Source organism: Euprymna scolopes, chromosome 7 (genome assembly GCF_053919585.1).
Source record: "Euprymna scolopes isolate OS-2025 chromosome 7, ASM5391958v1, whole genome shotgun sequence".
Taxonomy (NCBI): domain Eukaryota; kingdom Metazoa; phylum Mollusca; class Cephalopoda; order Sepiida; family Sepiolidae; genus Euprymna; species Euprymna scolopes.
The window spans coordinates 49,459,944-49,481,977 of NC_136488.1; the positions used below are offsets into that span (position 1 = coordinate 49,459,944).

Genomic DNA, 22,034 nt, shown 5'->3' on the forward strand with positions numbered 1-22,034 from the left:
TTGGGAATATAACATGCCGTAAGCAAAAACAATGAAAACCACTCTTCTGGAACACTTCGGTGACAAACATCTGGTTATTAACTAGTTACGGTTTCTAGACGGCCAGTTGCATTTTGTATAGAAGCGTCGAATCAGTCAGTATGTTTTAATTCGCATTTTCTCCTTCTTTAGAATGAGGGGTGTTTACCTATTGTTCAAGGAGATTTTCGTACCCACTCACACTGTCTCCATTTTAGGGTAGGAGAGCCGAACTTACCTATTTAAACGGACCTCACATTTTGATTAGCGTGATCAAATAAAACTCTTAGACTTTCTAGCATTTTTACGGTTGGTTGCAAATACACGTGGCTGTTGCTTGCGCAGTCAGAGGAGATTATCTTTCAAATCTAATGCCAGCTTTCACCGTCAGAGAGAAATTATAGTTATTTTTTAAGAGTTTTTATTAAATAAGAATTTAAATATAAACTCACCAAAGACTAACTCTGCCATCCGGGCGGTGTACTCCAATGTATCATTCTGAAATATTAAATAAAAAAATTAAGATTATTTTTACAGATTAAGAGTGGCTCCCAAATTATTTGAAAGTTAACTAGAAGCTATTGGAGGGGGTATTTATTTTTGTTTTTTAGCTTACTTTTTATTCCATGACAAGACTAAGCTCAATCGAGTTTCAATTTCTGATTCCTCGTTGTAATAACTGCCAATAAGTCCCCATTATTCTTCCATGTGCCTAACATCAAACGGAATTTCCGTGAGTTTCTTTCAAAAACTTCCCATGTGTAACACGTTACCACATGATTGTTTCTCTGCGGGCTATAACATGATCGCTTTCAAATCCGATGTCAATAAACACTTGTCATAATTCGTCATCTCCTATATAATATTTTGACTGCAGAAATTCCCCTCTGGACCAAAGTATCGTAGGTTTGCAGTAACAGATGCCACATACTAATTCATTACGTCTAGGCTATTAGTTACTATCTTATGTAATTTTCGAATACAATTTTAGACACATTAAGTCGTTATAATAAAATGCTACATTTCATCCTATAGGAGAAGTCCCTATTTTTCTCTATACATATTTAGTCCTCCCACTGCTACCAGTTGACATCGGGACCTATTCTACATTTTCCTACGATACTTCCATTGCACACATCGTAACTGGTTATTAACTACATACGCATAACATAATCTTTCCATTGCCCGATTAAAAAATAATAAATTCTCCCTTCTCAAAATCCTCCCCAACTAATTGGCTAATACGGTCAATTCTATTATTCAAAAATCCACTTCTTCATACATAAATGAACCCATGGTACCATTATTTATTTTTCGATTTTGGTATGTCTTTACAACCCTTACACGATCCTATTTTCTTTCTTTTTTTATTTTCGTTTGTTACCAGACAAACAAATTACTTTTTTATTTTTATGTAAAATACATTATTAGACCCAAAGACTGAAATAAAATAAAAAACATTCATTTTTATTATTTTTTTATCATTTTTTATTTGACTAAATTCATGCCAGTCGATGCCGCCATACTGTTTTTATGATTTGGTATTTCTAAAGTTTGACAGATTGGCCTTTTTTATGGCCAGACTTGGCCTTTTTACGCTCTTAATTGAAACATGGTTCCATGAAATAGCGTACAAAAGGCAAAGTTTAAACTTAAAGGGTCAATCTGCCAATCCTTAGAAAGGCCAAATTTTTAAACCACTACAGCGGCTTCCAATGTCGTACATTTAGTTTAATAAAAGTGATGAAAAAACAATAAAAAAAATTTCTGGTTTTATTTCAGCCTTTGGGTCTAATAATGTGTTTTATATTAAAAAGAAAATTAAGAGTTTTTTAAATTTTTATGTCTGTCAAATAATTACCTCGCTAAACTACAAATTTACCATAAAATTTATTGCTTACAGAAACACTTATTTGTTATATATTTGTTTTTGTTTACTTCTCTTTTTCGAACTCATTATCGACACTGCTCAGAAATTAACTTTTTTAGGTAATTTTTTTACCGTAGCTTCACCTCCACAATTTCCTTTAAAATAATGACTTGATAGGTTTTCGAATTTGCTGAATTAAACAATTTCTTTTAACTTTGGAGGAGACAAATAGTTTTCGAGATATAAAGACATGCACTATGCACTGTAATTCAATGGCCGCCAGATTTGTACGCTCGCGTGATAAACAAATCTACTGCTCTCCCCTCGACACTGCCACCCCCCTCCAATTTTTTTTGAAAGGGGGTATAGTCTTTGCTGGTGAGTATTCTGCTAATGAATATCAAGGTTAAATTTTGGGAAAAGTATTTGACAACCCCTCCTTCATAAAATGGTGTGTCTATTCCGAAAACCGTTTTTAACATGAGGAGGTTGGGGTGTTTATTCTGAAAACCGTTCTTAACATTAGGACGCTGGGGATTGGCCACCAACAACAACCATACACCTCCACCGGGATACGCCGGTTAACGGGTCCTGCTGTCATAAATAATCGAATTTGGTTTATTCCATTCATCATTTTCAATCGTAATATTCATCATTCATCTCATTTACCACCATACTCGAGTTATTTTTAATCTTGATGAATGGCGCTTCATTAATAAATGAAAAACCAACATTTTTAATAATATATATCGTTTGTGGCTCGCTAATATTAGTAATATAAGCATAGGCAAATTAACAAGATTGGTGAGAAAAGAATAGCGACAGGTTAGCCTGAAGTATTTCGATGGCGAACAATTAAAATCAATGGGTTTTATATTAAAATGTGTTCCGATAATCATTTTTGTCCGTATTATATGAATTATTCAGCTTACTGTTCTCATCTTAAGTGTTATTTTCACAATGTTTCGACGAATGTAAACTCCGGCCTTCTTGTGTATCTTGAGCAAGGCAATGTTTGGGACGATTGTATCGTGGAAACTAAACACTACACCCTACCCTTAAAAAAGAGATCATGTCTGGGAAGACGGTCTCAAAACAATAGAATACATGCATACTACTTTACCTAAAAAAAATAAAAAAAAATAAAAAAGAATAAGGTATTTCTTATATAAATACGGTATCATAGCAAAAAAAGAATGTCGTGTAACTTCTGTTAAAATCATAGTTGAATAAAATCGTCCTCCATTGTCGTAGACTATTTTTGTGTGTGTTTGTGGTCGGCAGATCATTTTTAGACCTGTAAATGAGTATTAATTGTGTGGTCGGTTTTCTTAGTAAATCTGTTGTGCGTGAATTAATTTTCGAAACACGAATACAATTGCAAAGAATAATTCCTCTTTGTTGGTAAAAGTAACAATTATCCGTAATCCAGTCCGAAGGTTTGGCTGTGCTCATCTGTACGAGTTTGAAAATCCCGGGAATTTATTTCACTCCCATCAGTCAGTTTAAATTCGAAGATACTTCTCTCCCCCCCCAAAAAAAAAGTGGGGGCATATTGAATGGGAGCAAAAGTAGCTGTAAACGTGTTACGTTACGTAGTCGTTACACTTTGCTTCAGAAATTCATAAAAATAAAACTGGAAATAAAAAAAATAAAAACTTGGGTCAAAAATTTTTTATTACAGTTACTTTTGACACCGCTTAAAAAGTCTCTTGCTGCCACCTGCTCATTTTATCTGACACGCGTATCTCCTTTCTCCGACCGCATGCCGGTAACAGCTGGCATATTCTCGTCCTCAACACTACACGTCCATTTTCTTAGACGTCGAACTTTGCTTCTGTCCCGAGCACGTGGTGCATTTTTCTCTTTTTTCATTTCTCTTCTCGCGCACACTTCCTAATTTGCATATGCGCGTTTTTCGGCTACTGCTAATCACCTCGTAAAACCAGCCAATTCTTTGCTGCGGCTGAGATTTTCCCACGCGCTCATATGCACTGTGTTACAAACGAATCTGTTGATAATTCGTTGTTGAGGAAAGAATAGAGGTAACTACCACTGCCACCTTCCAAGTGTAAGGTACTGTCTAAAAGTATCATCTCTTGAGACCGAACAAGCAACGACAACCCTCAACCCAACCACAAACGCTAAGCTGTAAGCAATTGGATGAGTTAATAAATCTCGTGAGATCTCATTAGTTCTCGTTTATTTAATAGGAAACAGAAATTTCCATTTCGACTAGATCGACCCATAAACATTGCTTGTCAGATTTATCTAACGTGTTTTTTGGACGGATGTCTTCTTTTCTTTTTCTTTTTCATTTCTTTTTTTTTTTTTTTTTTCTTTTTCAAGACTATCAAATTTTTAGAAGAAACAGTGGGATTAGAATCTGCTCAATAAAGTAGCTTTTTACTTACCAGCCGAGGATTGTCTATCGACATTTGGAAGTTTCCTTTGTAAATAGATTTTGTTAACTTATCCCAAGCAGCACGAGCGGTCATTTCGGACACCATCGTTCCGACAACGGTACCTAAAACATTTTTATATAGTTTTAAAAAAAAAAACAATATAGTTATTGAGTTTGGAAGTTTGGTATTTAAGATGAGAAAATGTTTTAAACATTTTTAATCAATAAATAATAAGCATTTATTATGCCACAAATACAAATATAAATTTCTACACTGCTTCTTGACGGAATGAGTTAGATTTAAATTGACCAGCTGATCGAATTGAATATACAATTTTTTGCAAACGAATTTTGCAACATTAAAGTTCTTCGAAAATTCTGTTTGTCTGACTATCGAATATATATTTTTTTTTAAGTGTAATTCAATAAATCCTTATTTATTTGCCTTCATCAAGGCTTAGAAGTTGCAGGTTGACGCCATAATTGGCATGACGTTACCTCGAATGATCTAGAGGAATCGTTTATTGTTTTAATAATTTATTCTGTCATATTGAATACTAGCAAAGTCCCGACTTTAATCTTTAACCTTGGCCTTTAAAAATAGTGTGCACCATCCCTAGGTCGGTAACCATCATCATGTCAGGTTCGGTCATGATCGGTCCAGTGTTTTGGGTTGTAGAAGAGTATATATACATAGGTTATGACCTTGACCTTTGACCTTTACTTAGAAATCGGTGTCCCATATCCCTAGGTAGGGGCATCATCATGCCAGGTTTGGTCATGATCGGTCTAGTGATGTGAGCTTTAGGAGAGTATATATACATAAGCTATGACCTTGAACTTTGAAAAATGGTGTGACAATCTCTAGATAGGGGACCATAATTATGCCAGGTTTGGTCATGATCGGTTCAGTGGTTCGAGCTGTAAGAAAGTTGCACATACACACACACACACACACACATACACGAACGCTACTACTTTATATATATAGAAGACTTGTTTTACGAAAATTATATATATATATATATATATATATATATATATATATATATATATATATATATATATATATATTATAAGAACGTTGCTGTGTATAATTGCAGGTGATTTTCAAATCCAGACATTTGAAATGCGTTGATATTGTAATATTGTTTAATATAAAAGACGACAATACAATGCAGAGGCATAACGAATAGATATCACCTAAAGTAAAGACATACAATGGTGGAAGTTTCGTATGGTATGATATTTCGCAAACATTCCCTTCCTCAGATATGTGTTCAAGTTTAGTTCAAACGTGCATGGGAAAGCTGTTTACAACAAACCATCAGACCACATTAAAGCAAGTAAGAAAAGAAAATGATACAATCTTATAAACGTATATAAAATATAAAAAACAGTTCCGTTTAGTCTTCACAGTCCATGGATACCCATTTGCACAATCTCCAACTACACCTCCCCTGAGTCAATACTGTTTTAATTGCACGTATATATTTTCAGGAAGACTGGAAACAATGCTTGGATAAGCGGAGAGAACATACAGCGCCTAGTATTCTCAAATAGATACCCATCTGATACTGATCAGGTTCATTGTTTCTTAACTTTGGTGTCAATATGATTATGCCATATAACACACACACACACAAACACACACACACATATATATATATATTGTATTAATAATATGTGAATCTGCAGACCTCAATACATCGTTATATGTCTAAATTTGTTTCAGTTACACTTCTACATTATATTGCCTTCTATAAATTACCGTTATATACACACTAAACAATGTTTCAAGCAAACTACATTAACCTTTCTTTTTTTTACTTTTTGTTCGAAATCTAAGCCTGAAGTATTTGTATGATGACCATTTTATTTAAATAACATTGTTTATTTTTTAAATATATTACACGTTAAACTAATGTTATTTATCTCTTCAAATTCTAAACGTTTCCAATATTCTTCTAAACAATTGAAGCATTCGATTTTATAAAATGCTTTTCTTTCTTAATCTGTTTTGTGAATAAATTTTACATTGGACTGACTTTTTTTTTCAAAATCAATGAACTTTCTGTTTTGATTTTTAATACTGAGGTTAAGAATATCACTCATTTCTATTGATACAGTCACGTTTCCAAGGTATGCATATTTTCTCAAAATATAACTATAAGTGCTGATGCGTTCTGTTCTTTCCATTACCAGTCATATGTAATTTTAAATAAGTAGTCTCAATATTCATCAGGTCGTGCTTGCACGGATCTCTCTCTCTCTCTCTCTCTCTCTCTCTCTCTCTCTCTCTCTCTCTCTCTCCTTCTACCTTCCAAGCGTCATGGTTACTCAGTGAATTTAGGGGATTTTCGAGTTTGCACCGGTATCATCACACTGTGGTTCAATGAAAATTTAGGCAAACGTTGAAGCCAAGTTTAGGTGACCATGGCAGTGTATCGCTGTTAAATTCTTAATCGTTCCTCCGGCTATAACCTGCACATCTATATGGTATTCTATTATAGCTTTTGGGATATGTGTAAGTTTGTCATACAATCACTGCTTCTAGGAAAAGTATAGGAGAACTCGGGTGTAGGTGCCATCATGTTGGGCTTCAAGTTTGTTTCTTATTGTATAAAATTGAGAGTTATAGACGAGAAGAGATTAGATATTATCAAACAGATAAGATTTTTATATAACATTCAACCCGCATGTCCCAAGCTTTACAAATTCTCGTTTTTAACATCAGTTTTTCTGAAAGAAAGCGTATTGAAGTATTTTTTCACTGTTCAAGTCTAGATAATTTTATTGCAATGAACCAGTTATAGATTTTTAAAAAACATCCTGGTAGATTCTCTTATATCTACGACACGTGATGCGATTGTTCCAGCTTGTCAAGCAGGAATTACGTGTTTTGTAAAAACTTGGGAGTCAAATAATCAGAAGCTTCTCTTGTGTGTGGTATATTTCATTCACTTATGGAGGTCGTTTTGGGATCACGTGTAAAAAATCTCCATTTTTAATGAGGTGTTTATAATGGGGAAAAGGACGAGAGACATGTTAAACTAAAAGAACAAAACAAAATAAAGGGTTAAGAAGCATACATTCACACAAGAGATATTTAATATGTGTTTATAAATAGAGGACTACAGCAATATAAGGAATAGAATGTTCGTGAATATTAAGAGTTCCTGTAGAGCTAGGAAGATTGTTGTTTAGTTGAGATATAAAAGAGTTCCGATGTCGAAAGTTTTAGTGCCATGCGTAGCATGCGTCTGAAATATCGTATCAAAATTTCTCTTAATTAAAAGAGGGCGTTCATTACTATTTATTTTATCAGAAAGAAATTGAAGGATTGTCTAAATGTTGTGGGGGGGTTCTCGTTAAGTTGCGATAGATTTTAGTCATCTTTTCAGTGCCTGCAGGTCCCCGATGGAGCACCGTTTCACGCGTGCCGTACGTTCCGGATTCAAATACGAAAGAGAGGGAAAAAAGAGAAAAATGTTTAGGTTTAATCTTTTCATTTACTTCTGTGCTCAAGTCATCTAAGACATGACGTATGGTTGGGCAAGTCAGGAGATAAGATGCGTGACTGTGCCAATTAGCTTTTAGCTTGTAAATGGCGTTGTCTGGGTGTTTGTAGGTGTGTGTTGAGCAAGAAAAACTTGTAGTAGGCAGGCAGGCTCGAATCCGTGACGCGAAGACGGAAAAGAAAGTGGAGGTGTGTGTGTAAGGGTGTGGTTAAGCAAAAAGAAAAAAGTGGTAATAGGCAGGAAGGGTCGAGCCCGTACCGCGAAGGAGGAAAATAAAGTGAAAAAAAACGTGAAGCATTAGCTGCTGCGCCCATCGCCAAACCGAAAGTGACGTAGGTTTAAATTAAGACTAGACAATTGAAAAGAGGGGATGACTTTCGAAAATATCGGCGAAAAAAAACGACCCCTCCATGTAGAAAAGTGCCTAGTTGAGCGCGAAGGAATTTGTTTTTAGCCAATTTTTCGGTATTTGTCGTCTGAAGGGTCGAGCTTCAAAATGATACCGATCTCATGAAAATCCGTTGCCTCTGTCGAAAGGTTTTGCGAGACATACATACATACATACATACAGACAGACAGACAGACAGACAGACAGGTGGGATTTATATTATAGATATTCATAAAATGTTTGAAAACACAGTCGACAGCGATATTTTCTTTGATGTTTGGTTGTCTAGTTTTAAACTCTAGAAAACAAAAAGAAAAAATCTTAAAAGAGAACCGTTTATTTACGTGTATAATAATTGGCTGTACTACTTGATGTCAGCTGGGTGGAAGCATCGGTCAACTTTGACGTAGCAAGGCGACAAACGCCGTCGTTTGACAAGTCAAAACCTTGACAAGCCAACAAAATGCATTTGGAAGCACACGAGTGTAAGTTGAAATTATTGAATGTCGTCTTTACGTTGTTTGCCGTTAATTGCTTGTTTTTGATCAGTGAGAATTGGGCTGGAAATAAAAAAAGATAAATAAATATTAATCATTAACTTATATATGTTACTGTGACATAGGCTGGCATATATTGAGCGAGTTTCTAACAGTATTTTGTACATTTTTTTATTTTTAACGCATTTGCCCAAACTTACCGTGTTCAATAGAGATTCCGGTGCCATTTAAAATTTTCCAATACATCGGTAAATACTGTATGCTTTTCGAGCTGAATAAATATGTTACATTAAATAAAAGCACTAAGAAATATCCAGTTAGGTAGAAAAGTAACTTATCTTGCCTTTGATAACATTTATTTGTTATACATTTGCTTTTTGACAACTTTTTCGAATCTATGTATAGTAATACAAACCAGAGAAAGGATACAAGGAGAATAAAATGATGAGATAAATAACGTAAATAAAGAAGAAAAAGACTAAATGTATATGCTGATTGAACCATTATTATTCGTTAATTTCCGTTAAAGTGAAATCATACTTTATTTTACTTTTTTTTAACTTTATTCTTTAACTCTCTGGGTAAACTTTAAAATATCTATTCACCTCAAAATCAGTTAAGGGAACCAACTGTATACACTAATGTGCAATGTAGAAAAGTTGGCTCAACGGGTCACGGGTCGACTAGTTAAAATATCAAACTGAAAATGATAGAAAGTGCTCGAAAAAGTTATTGAGTGTTAAAAGACACGCACGAAAAAAACTGATTCATCGTTTTTTTTGTTTTTTTTTTGTTTTTGGTTTTGGTTTTGTTTTTTGTTTTTGTTTTGTTTTGTTTTGTTTTGTGTTGGTTTTGTTTTGTTTGGGGTTTTTTGTTGCTGTTTCTTGTTTTTTGGTGTGTTTTTTTTTCTCACCTTCTGCTTTTGTCCTGTCGATAATGGCGGCTCTAACATAAACCATAGCAGAGTCGGAATGCAAGGATAGTTTCTGCACACGATGTGGAAAAATACCGGCCGTGTCCGCAATCAAACTGTGCACTTTATGTCGTAGGCTGTTATATATCGATGGATGCAAAATTCCTGCAGGAAATAATAAATAAAAACTTGAAAATCTGGATATCTTTACGCTTACTGTTTCCACTTCACTTCCGGTTGCGCTTCCCATGTTTTTTTGTTTTGTTTTGTTTTTTTAATAATAACGTTATCATTTATAAAAGCCCTTAACATAACGACGCTTCCTATTCTGTATTTTCATATTAAATTTAATAAACAAAAGATACTTTTAAAAAGAATTAAAAAACGAAAAAGCAACGAGAGGGGAAGTGTAAACAGTAATCGTAAAGATAACCGATAACTGTATATGTGTGCATATGTGTGCATGTGTGTGTTCGCGAGAGAGAAAACGGATGGTTGTTACACTCAAATACACAACCAAATCGATGTTTGATCTCAATTCAATCTGTCCATTTTTTCAATCGATTCTCTACTTTTCTTTCAATTTTGCCATGATTAGCAATGCAATTTTATCCTTTTAGATACATTGTAAATTTGTTGTTGTTTTGTGGATCCTAGGTAGCACCGGATTACCCAATGGAACGAGGAAACAAAGGATGACGCTGTGTAATGTTACAATCTTATTGAAATGGGTGTTTTTAATGACAGAGGAATGTTATTGAAATGGGATAAATATTTGAAACAATGAAATATTTACAGTTAAATATTTATATAATAAAAGATTTGGAATTTTAGCTACACAAAAAATAATTTACCAAAACAATAAGACTGAGCTGGTAAAGTAACATGAGATAACTAACAAAGAAACGAGTTGTCATATATTCAGGAAACACAGACAAGCCAGTTAGAGTTTTCCGGTCAGTCGGCTAGGGGACGGGGATTGAGTCAAGCCATTGGAGTTGTTGGCTCAGGAGAGATTTTGATCCAGTAAACACAACTAGAGAAAATGTAGAAATTCAGATAAACGTTTGCAAACTCCGAAAGAAGTGTAAATAAGTGATTTCTGAATTATAACTTGTGTTATGGCGTTTCTTTCGGAGGAAAAGTATCTCAACAACAAGACCTATTACCCCGTTTGCCAACTGCATTTATATGTGTAAACACGCACACACAAAACAAACAGTTTATTAACAATACGGAAAAGTGAAAATTAAGCATACTGTAAAAGAGACACGTTATATATACTGGACGACACGATCAAGTACGCGACATACACGTATATATATATATATATATATATATATATATATATATATATATATATATATATATACGGGTATGCGGCATATTTACGTACAATTGCTCGATGGAAACTTAAACTTATTTTATTTAAGAAATTGGTGATTGTTTTTTAAGTGATTTTAAAAGTTTAAACGCAACAAAGCTGCTATGCGTGATCGCCATTGATTGATACCGCTTTAAAATCGATCGAGGATTTACAGCAAATAGAAAAAAGTAATAAGAAAGGTCCAGGAAGTTTTAGAAAATATTAAACATTTTCTTTTGTATGTTATTGCTTCTAACAACTTTGTTATGATATTTCACATTTTTATGAGGGGTTTTCTATTAACGCAATATAATCTGCTTTTTACGTACCTGGAAACCCGATTTTGAAATAGATTTCCGTGTTTCTGCTGTAGCATTGTGAGATAGAGAAGGCACCAGGATCCACTTCGGTTGTATAATCGATAAAATTATAAGTTCGTAAAAGTGTCATCTCCGAATTACTTTCCTGAAAGAGAAAACATCACAACGGATAATGTTTTGCTTTATTTAGTTTTAAACTCAGACGCAGAAAAGATTCTTCTTTACTTTTCAAGTAAAGTAATAGATTTTTATTTGTGGATTTCTTCCTAATATAAAGGTCCATGATGGAATTTTTTATTTTTTTTTAGTCTGTAATCAAGTAATCAGTCTCCGGTTCTTAATTTGAAAGCCAATGCAGCAATGAAATTCGATAAAAAACGAAATTTTTTGGAAACCGATTCGATCAATGGAAAAAAATAGGGACATAAGTCAGTGGTAATGCAATGTAGTCTATAAAATGCATTCATATATTTACAGGAAGCTCTCTTCCGTTTGCCTGTTTCCCACCTGACTACAACTTGGATGTCTTCAAGTCTAACATAAATAAATTCCTGATAAACCGCCCCCTTAAGTAAGACACTTTATCAAATCTCCATTAATAACGATTACTACGATATTATCTCATTTATTACTGTACACGTAAAAACCATTATCCCCGAGAGGGTTCCGGGCCTTGATAAGTGGTGACTACCATATAAAAAAAATTCCTATATATATATTATCCATCTGGGTTGATCTTGATTGGACGAAAAGCTGTAAATGAAGATTCACACGACCCGAAGTCTTGGTTGTATTTACATCAGTTTTATTTACCGATGTTTCCCCATTGGAAAGCTGCACACTGGTTTTAGATTTTTACTATCGACATTTTCCGACAGTCTTCCCTGGTCGGAGCCATTTCGGTCAGTGGACCGTCTCTCTTCCTCTGATTGTCGACTGTCGGCTTTCAACTCTGACTGCCAACTCTCGACTAAATTCTACGTGTTTCTCAAACTATCTCGTTACGTCATTAACTCCACATGACCAAAGACACAAATCGAGTGATTCACCTTTGTGGCGTATATTTATTTATCTAGCTAATATTCCTGTTTGTTTAATTATGAAAACTAACATTCTTTTTCATTTCTAACAAATATTTTATCCTAAAAAATACCTTACACTTTGATAACATTCTTTCTATTTCTATTTACAAATATCAATACCGCTCATAATAATCATCCAGCTAACTTGATACTACATACCGCTGTAGCAGTAATAAACCTTTATATTTATTTCTTCGTGCGGAAAGTTGGTTGCTTCATACGATAGTCAATCATCTTATCCGTTCCTTGAAGGATTACTGTAACATTTTCATTGACAAAATAAAGATTTTTATACATACGTGTCCGATGTTTATACATCCTTGTCTACTGCTGTCGCTTCTCTCTATCGTCACAGTTTCACTTTTTATGCAGAAAGTAATACAAAGGATTCTTTCCTGGGGGTTTTCATACAGGTTCATTTGAAGAGAATTGCCTAAGGAGAGAGACTAATGTTCTCTTAGCTAATCATTTATTTATTGCTAACTTAACCGAAATAAGTGACGCACACGGACAGACATCGAGGTAACATTTCACTTAGATTATAAAGTTTTCTACATTATTGGCCAACTGCCTCGCGCACTACTTGGTAGACTCTCTCCCACAAATAGACTAATTTGAAAACACTTGTTTCTCTCTTCCCGAAAAACGTGACGTCATTCGCATCTTACTCGTTTTGTCTATCATTTGACCTGCTACTTCCGGCTTCAACTCTGGGAACAATTCTGTTTTGCAGATTATAGTTATCATGACATGCATTTTGATGTAGAGTCCCTAATATATAACACTATTTCGGACCCTTCAGAAATCGCGGACAGTAGTCGAAGTGTTTCCTGGAAGCAGCCAAAAGAGATGTATCTTCTCTCCCGTCTCTATCCATTGGAGAGCCGGGCAAAACTATCATCCACTGGAAGAAATACAGCTCTAAGAAAAGCAACAGTTTATTTTCTAACTTTGTTATTTTTTTGTAAATCACACAAAACGATGTGAATAATTCAAATAAATACATTTAGTTGTTTGTTTAAATCCACAAACATTGTTTAAAAAACAATAGGGAGCTTCAGTTTAATTATACCTTCGTTTACGTTTTCGATTTTTTATTATTTTTATTATTTTTTTTTTTTTTTTTTGTATGAAAATCAAACGAAAAATGATGTAAGTTCCATAGAATTCACAAAAGTTTTCGAAATTATGTTGAATCACTATTGAGTGAGAAACGTAAATGTTGGCTACGACGTTGTTTTCTCATGGAAATAATTATATATATATATATATATATATATATATATATATATATATATATATATATATATATATATATATATACCCTTTATTTGTTTTTACATAAGCAGTAATGTGTTGCTACAGTTATGAGCATGTTTCGGTCAATTAGCTACTGTTGTGTCTCAGGGGGCTCATTTTTAAGGATGATGAGGAGTTAATATTGGAGCACATATATAAGGGGGCTAATGTAATACAGACATAACGATAGTGATGAGAGGGAGAGAAGATATTTATATGTATTACAGTTCTTTTAACACATATTAGAGGAGAGGGAGATACTTCACTTATGATGATGGTGGGGAGGACACATAATCTTCGAAGGGTTACACAATGTTCATTATAAGATGATAAACACAATTACTTTTCGTTTGTGATAAAGAATGACACAAGACAACAGTTACAACATAATGAAGCTTTATTTATTCATCTGATCGGCCAGTCGATGACGTCAGGAATTCAAACTTGGACCTAGATGGTTAATCTTCTATCCTTCGCCTCTAAGGGACTCTCCTCTGACTAAGTCAATTCTTGACTGATCAGCTCCCTGACTGACTGACTAAAATCCGAACCCATAGTATTCTATATGGAGAAATGTCCTTTGTCTATGACGTCAGAAGTGTGTTTTCAAACGTGACTAATTTCACGTGGCTTTTCGTATGTTTGTCCAACACACTCTTGACAAACAAAAGAATCCTCAATTCTAATCTAACCTATTTTAAACAATATAATTTAATTTGCATTGTTTTACTGACATATTTATTATTCAGATTTCTAAAAGAATTAACAATAGACTTAATTTCTAACATTCCATTTCTTAACTTTGCCTACAGGGTTCGATTCAAGGCTTATCCTAATCTCATTTTAACGTATTCTTCTTATTTACATTGGAAGGGGACAGCCCTTTTCCATGTACCTGCTACCAGTAACTAGAGACCTCTTTGGGCGATACAGCTTATACGATATTGAGCACTCTTTTATTAATCTCATTGCACTTGGTTACTTAACCTCTGGAAAACAATAACCTCATATTATATATATATATATATATATATATATATATATATATATATATATATATATATATGCATATTTCTGTAGAAATATATTTTCTTATAATATATATGAATCCTTATTTAAGAAGCTCAATGTAATTACAAAGCAATATAGAGAATAAATGACAAAAAGTTATATTCCAAAATTCATATATATATATATATATATATATATATATATATATATATATATATATATATATATATATACAGGTATATAGATTATTAAATACAAGCATGTATATTTCTATTGTAGTCTCAGGTGTTTACTTTTAAATCTAATTTATTTAGCAAATGGTTAAAACTAAACCTTTTCACAACGTACACGACTCTTTCCTTGAATATTTTAAATAGCAAGAAAAAAGCGCAACTGCCTATTCAATTTTTGCCCCGAGCTAATCATAACAGGTAATTTTGATTTTTTCCTAATACTTTTGTCATTTATTTTGCTATTTCACAAAATAAATCCGAAATTGTTTCAAGTTTCAAGAAATAAAGCAAAATTCACACATACAGGTGATGAGCTATCTTCGGCAAACATTTCTACCATGATTGGAATTCTGGTCATTTTTTCGTGAGGCCCACCAAAGTCTGGATAAAGAACCAAATCCGCCTAAAAGAACAAAAGAAAACAATTATTCAGCAATGTTCATTTATTAAACATTTTCAAATTTTTAAATTATTTTAATCACCAATAAAATTCTCGAACCTTCTGTAATCTAGATAATTCGGATATTGATATTTTGAAAGGTCAGCACAATACGTGAAGTGCACTCTCGCCTACAAAAGAATCCTGAGCAGCCCCATATTTAAATTACATTTTCTCTAAAAAAAAATAAATGCTATTTTAAAATAAGCTTTCTTCTTTAATTTAATACCAGTAAAAATATTTTTAGATCGTTGCATCAAAGGCATATTTATGTTAAATAAATTAAAAATTATTTTGTTGCCGATATATATATATATATATATATATATATATATATATATATATATATATATATATATATATATGCTCGTGAGCAAAAAAAAATGGGCCAAACAAATTTTATGCATTTTATTGTACTAAAAGCTATATTGAACAAAGAACAATTGAACAAGGAAACTTAAACGAGGCTAATAACATAGAACAAGACATTTACTTTAATAAATGCTTAGTATTCCCTTTTGTTTTACAAAATCAATCCTTTTAGACATGCTCTCAACCAAAGTGAAACACTGTGAAGAGGAGATGCTATTCCATTCACTTTGCACAGCTTTCCACAGTTTGTCATTGTTCGAAAAATTTCTTCCACCTAATGCATGAGAAATTATGGATCAAATATTCTAGATTTGGTTTAAATCGGGGCTTTGACCTGGCCAAAACATCAAATCAATTGAATTATCAGAAAAAAGTTTTTATGATTTTAGCAGTGTGAGCAGGGGCATTATCATGTTGAAAAATAATGTTCTGGGATATTCTCAGCTTCTGTATACTTGGTAACAGTCCTGTTTCTAATATCCGAGTGTATTCCTTTGCATTGATTGACTTCTCGCATCCAATAAGTTCCCCAACTCCTGCTGCAGTAAAAGTTCCCCATACCATAATCCCTCCATTCTCGTGTTTAACTGCCGTAGTTATGCAATTTGGTGAAAATCTTTCTCCAGTTCTTCAAATGTACCGTTCGGGAGCATCTCAAATAAGATAAAACCTTGATTCATCTAACCAGAAAACATTCCTAAACCAGTCTGTATCTTTCTTGCCATAACACGAGAAAAATCTCTTTCTATCATTGGTGTTCTTCTTAGATGAAAATGGCTTCTTTGCACACCTTTTAGAAGAAAATTCTTTTTCTTTTTCATTCGTCTAGATATTGTATATCTAGAAAGTGACTTTCCAGTCCCTTTTTGAATTCTTTGCTATGGTCAACATAAGTTTTCTTTTAATCCTTCAAAACACTTAATTTAAGCCAGTGGTTGTCCTTCAAAGTGGATTCTCTAGGGCGACAAGATCTAGATTTCTTTTTACCAAGCGTTCGACTTCGAACCTTTGACCAATTCGCGTCACTGCAGAAAGAGATGTTTTCACATTTTCTTTTCTTAAAATATAAAAAATCTGCCTTAATCCTGCAATTCGTTTTTTTTTTATATCCTCGCCAAGATGCGGTCTTACCGTTTTTAGGATTAATTTTTCCACTTATTATTATATGCTATAATAATAATGATCTGCAAAATAAAAATTTTCAGTTAAAATTAACAAAACTTCTTGGAAAAATATTGAAAAATCGATTTCTTCCTTCTTTTGCTTTTGGTCCCTTTTTCTTTTGCTCAGGAGTAATATATATATATATATATATATATATATATATATATATATATATATATATATATATATATATATAATCACTTCATGTAAAATGTTTTATGTATCAATTTTAGTATTTACTTTAGTAGTGCTCGGTACTAGATAGTAAGTTATGAAAATATATGATAATTAAATTGCCATATATTTCATAACTTACCGTGTGTGTGTGTGTGTGTGTGTGTGTGTGTGTGTGTGTGTGTGTGTGTGTGTGTGTGAAAAGATAGACATCTGTTTCCGCATTTGGGAAGGTGCTGCCAAAAGTATCCTTTTCTACATTGATCTAGTACCAAACCGACTTCGAGATCTAGTGAGCGATGCCCGTTTCTCTTCTCTACTAATTCTTTCTCACAGGAAAAACGTTACGGGATTTTCTGTTTTATCATTATTTTCATTGCAGGTGCTCGACTGAGCTTCAATCTACGATACTTTCTGTAAAGGATGACAAAATCTCGTCTAACTACAACAAATGTTGCTAGTTTCCCTTCCTCTCTCTCTCTCTCTCCCACTCTCTCACACTCTCTCTCTCTCCCTACCTATCTACCTACCTAAAACTAAACGAATATTCCGTGAACTAAGTTTATTGCCTAGAACTGCCCACTTGTGGTACACAATGCCACAAGGCCTCTTCACAGCTGACTACAATATAGACGCTTTCAAGTCCAATGTAAATAAATTATTGTTTAGCCATCGTCTTAAATGATCAAATTCTGTTCAATCACCACCATCATTACCAATCATCGGACGGCGTTGTCTTACTGTCCACATGACACTTACTAAACCATTATCCCGGGCTTGATAAATGGTGACATTTTATTAATTATATATATATATATATATATATATATATATATATATATATATATATATATATATATATATATATATATATATATATATAGTTTTATAAAGGATAGCTGGAGTCATGTCGAGTTGGAGATACGATGACATAAAAATCGAGGGAGGAGCGAAGACGTTGATAAAAATGATTTAAGAATAACTTGACGAGTAAAAAAAATTATTAAAATGTAAACACGAGACATCTTTCGAGCGATACATCATCAGGAGGTTAAAATATCGACGAATACGATTAAAAAAATATTAATGACTATCGTTTAAAATTATGGAGAGTTTTTTTTAATATTTTTTTACAACGGAAACACACATATTTCTTTTATACTGCTGCTTCGGCATATACGATCAAGATCGTAAGGTCAGTTGATTTGCATCTTGATATGAAAAAAATTTGATGAATTAAGTATTCTTTTTCATTGTTTTGAAGTTCAATTATTGCTTTGATAGTAATATAACGAATACTGTTTTATTTTGTCTCATGTAAGATTTTGCTCTATTACAATCTTGAAAACGTACCCATTTTTCTATATATCTGCCTCTGCACCGGGGATGAATGCGACACGATATTGAGATTAATGTGGAATGTGGTCATTATTGAATGCGATATAACGAGTGGTAATTTTATGGCTTTATATTTTTTCCAGCAGATCGATGGAATTTGAAATTAGAAAGAATTATTTCTGAAAAGCGCAGATGGGCAACCACCGACAAGATCTGCATTTTAGCTTTTGCTCTGCAGCATGCACGAAAACCTGACAAGAAAGGAAACATTAATAGATAAGTACTACTCTCTCTCTCTCTCTCTCTCTCTCTCTCTCTCTCTCTCTCTCTCTCTCTCTATCTCTCTCTTTATCTCTCTCTCTCTCTTTATCTTTCTATCTCACTTTCGTAGACTTTAAACCAATTAAGAGTAAATATTTGATAACTGAAACTGTTTTTTTCTGACCTTTTATTTGAAGTATTTTATCAATTTCGGTGGTGGGCGCAAAGGTTAATAAGTCACAAGACGTTCTTTTTATCTTAGAAATTTACAATTGTTTTTACAAATTAAACGGATATTCCTTTCCTACCATTAATCTTTACATGCCTTTTATTTTGTATGCACTTAACTACCTACGTATATTTTACCCTTCTACCGACTTACTTATCTACAGTATATGTTACTCTACTACATACCTACGGTATAATCACGTTGACACACCGGTTTTCGTTAGATCACTGAAGTTAAGCAATGTTGATACTTATTAGTACTAGATGAGTGACCATTTGGAAATATCGGGCGCTGTATGCGCAAGGACGTCGACATGTCCTCTCTCGGAAAAAAAAAAGTCGGTGTAACTCGCTCAGGATGCTAGTCACAACATGACAGAACTACATACCCATTCACACATAGTATATGTAGCTCTATCTAATTATCTTTTCTACAAAACTACTTATCTATGGTTAATATTTAGACATTTTCTAGAATCAAAAATACAATGAATTTTGATCAAATTTGGAATAAGAATTCTAGAATCAAGTTTTGCATTGTTATACCTTCGTAGATGAGTATAAAATTGATGTAAAACTGTTCTCTTCGAAGAATTAATTTTACCCGTCCTGGGTCGGGCATTCTTCTAATGAAGGAAAAATGAAAAATATCCAAAATTACCAACTCAAATGTTATTGGCATATTTTTAGTTATGTCCATCCATTGATCAATCGGTTTATCACGCTCGATTTATTGATAAATTGTAATAATTAACATATATTAAGTTTTTTTTTTTTTTTTAATTTCTTATCATTTTGTACTAAGTTGGAATGGGATATCCTACCGGATGATACAATTCAAGCGAGAAATTGTTTTTAAGATTCTAACCACCTCGTTAAATGCAATTAATTGTATCTCTATTACACTTGGGTTCACCGACATATTTGCCAAATCGTGAATTATTATGAAAATTGATGTGTTGTGACAATGTGTCTGAATATCTTTTTACAAATGTTTTGTTTGGGAATTTGTAGATGAGTATTGATAGTTTGCATTAATTGGATTATCCGGATTACTGTTCTTCCCCCCCCCCAGATTAAGTGAGGCAACGCCGTGAGGATCGGTTATGGTGGAACTTGGGTAATAATTGTTTATTTAAGATGATAGCTCAACAAGAACTTGTTTACATTAGACTTGAAAGCAGTCATGTTATAGTCAACAATCCCACGGTATTGTGTTTCACAGACGGCTAGTTCTCATCTTGGTTGTTATTCTCACAAAATTTCGAATCCGTGGTATAACGGATAAAGTACTGAGAAATAATCCGTTTTAAGCTGCAGTCGTCTGTAGGTTGAAGTGTAACGTTGTCCAGGAACCAACACGTTGTAGCCTCGATCGCAAAGCAGACAAAGCATAGAAAAGAACTTCAACTCACTTTTTTTTTTTTTTTTTTTTTTGTTGTTTTTGTTGTTGTTGTTGTTGTTGTTGTTGTACAACGACATTTATTTCCTCGTTCTTTCGTTAACGCTATGACGTCTCTAAACGTGATTGTCTTCTCGAAAGTCATCCATGCTTCTAACGTGATCGTCTTTTTCTAACGTGGTCTTTCTCCTTTGTATAGTCTTTTTCTTTACTGATGACGTCATTTCTTGTGCAGTTGCATACGCACGCCCGCGCTCTGTTACAGAAGGTTTAATCCTCAGTGCAAGCGATACTAATAATGCAATTAAAATTACTTCAGACTTTAACCTAGTTATGGATGACGGAACGAGAACAATTTACCACCGTGGGTTAAATGACGAGTTCAATTTGAAATTATATACAGGTTCCCGAGTTCGACATAAAAATTCCCAAGTTGAACCTAAAGATTCCCTAGTTCGATAAAGTTAAGTGTGAATGATCGACGAAAGAAAGTCTTTTCCATTTTCTTTCTTTTTTTTTTTTTTTAATTTTCTTAGCATTTTATTTTAGCTGGAAATGGCGCATCCTACCGGATACCAGACATTCATTCGCTATCTCAGGCGTTCCAACCGAGGGCTCTTTTTAATATTCTAACCGTCTCTTTATTAGCAATTGTTTGTATCTCTTTTGCACTTGGTTTACTGGGTATAATCGCCAAGTTGTGTTTGTTTATTCTTTTTCCGGGTATTCTTATAATTACTGAAATAATGAAGATTTTCCGTACTTTTTTTTATTTTCTCCTTTTCATCTCAGTTAAAACCACTAGACACTAACTTTTACTAGGGTTACTTCTTTCTCCTCCTTGTCCCATATAACTATGTCAGCTTTAACAGCCCAGTTTTCTAAGTACGTAGCTATATGAATTTGTGTATGGTATATGATTTATTTCCAACTGTTCCTTCTGGTATATGTTCTCAGGACTTGCTGCTACATTTGATATTCAAGTTTTTACAAATTGTCCAGTGGATATATTTACACACTATTATGTCGGATTATATAATAGCCGTCTCCTAGTTGAACCTTACAATTGAATATCAGGTTGTTTATATCCTCTACTTTTATGTGTCAGAACCTGCACTTGTTGTCATTGCTGAGACCGCTTATCTTCTTAAAAGCATTTGTCATCAAGCCTTGATCTTGAGAAGCCATTATCATTATCTTCTGATCATAGTAAAGCGATCCTTTTTAAACCAGTCTACAGCGACTTCTTTATCAATATAGTCCTGAGTCAGTTTATCCAGAAAGCACTTGGCACGCTGTTATTTGCCCATTTCTTTCAGGGTTTTTTTTTGTTTTTTGTTTTTGGTACCCCAACAAAAGGAGGGTGGACCTGTAAATTTACTCTTGTCTGTACGTCCGTTCGTCTGTCCGCACTTTTCTCAATAACTACGCCTTAGAATTTTTTGAAATTTTGCACAAACATTGAACATGATATGAGTAAAAAGAGTAATAGAACAGATTTTTCGGGAAAACTCCGGTTGTCCCCTAGGGGTGCCTTTCAGATTAAAATGGCTAAAATTGACACTTTTGTGTTTATTAAAAAAAAAAAATTGATGCCTTGGATTTTTATAAAACTTTATGAAAAATCGTAACTTACTGATTTCTATATAATTTTATTGGTTTATACTTAACGATAACTCTTGACTGTGCCCTAGGGGTTCTTTTAGGGCTAATAAAAACACCATTTTGAGGACT

At 33.5% G+C, this 22,034-nt stretch overlaps 1 protein-coding gene across 1 annotated transcript in view; it reads right to left on the reverse strand.

Annotated features, from left to right (window-relative positions):
* Window positions 1-22,034, reverse strand: part of LOC145279723 (uncharacterized) — a 125,759-nt gene that overhangs the window by 48,692 nt on the left and 55,033 nt on the right. The window contains exons 11-16 of the mRNA XM_080131013.1: window positions 15,227-15,325; window positions 11,307-11,442; window positions 9,612-9,776; window positions 8,546-8,761; window positions 4,303-4,415; window positions 471-516 (exon numbers count right to left, since the gene is read on the reverse strand). Coding sequence (XP_079987139.1) covers window positions 471-516; window positions 4,303-4,415; window positions 8,546-8,761; window positions 9,612-9,776; window positions 11,307-11,442; window positions 15,227-15,325 — 775 coding nt within the window. The remainder of the gene's footprint in view (window positions 1-470; window positions 517-4,302; window positions 4,416-8,545; window positions 8,762-9,611; window positions 9,777-11,306; window positions 11,443-15,226; window positions 15,326-22,034) is intronic.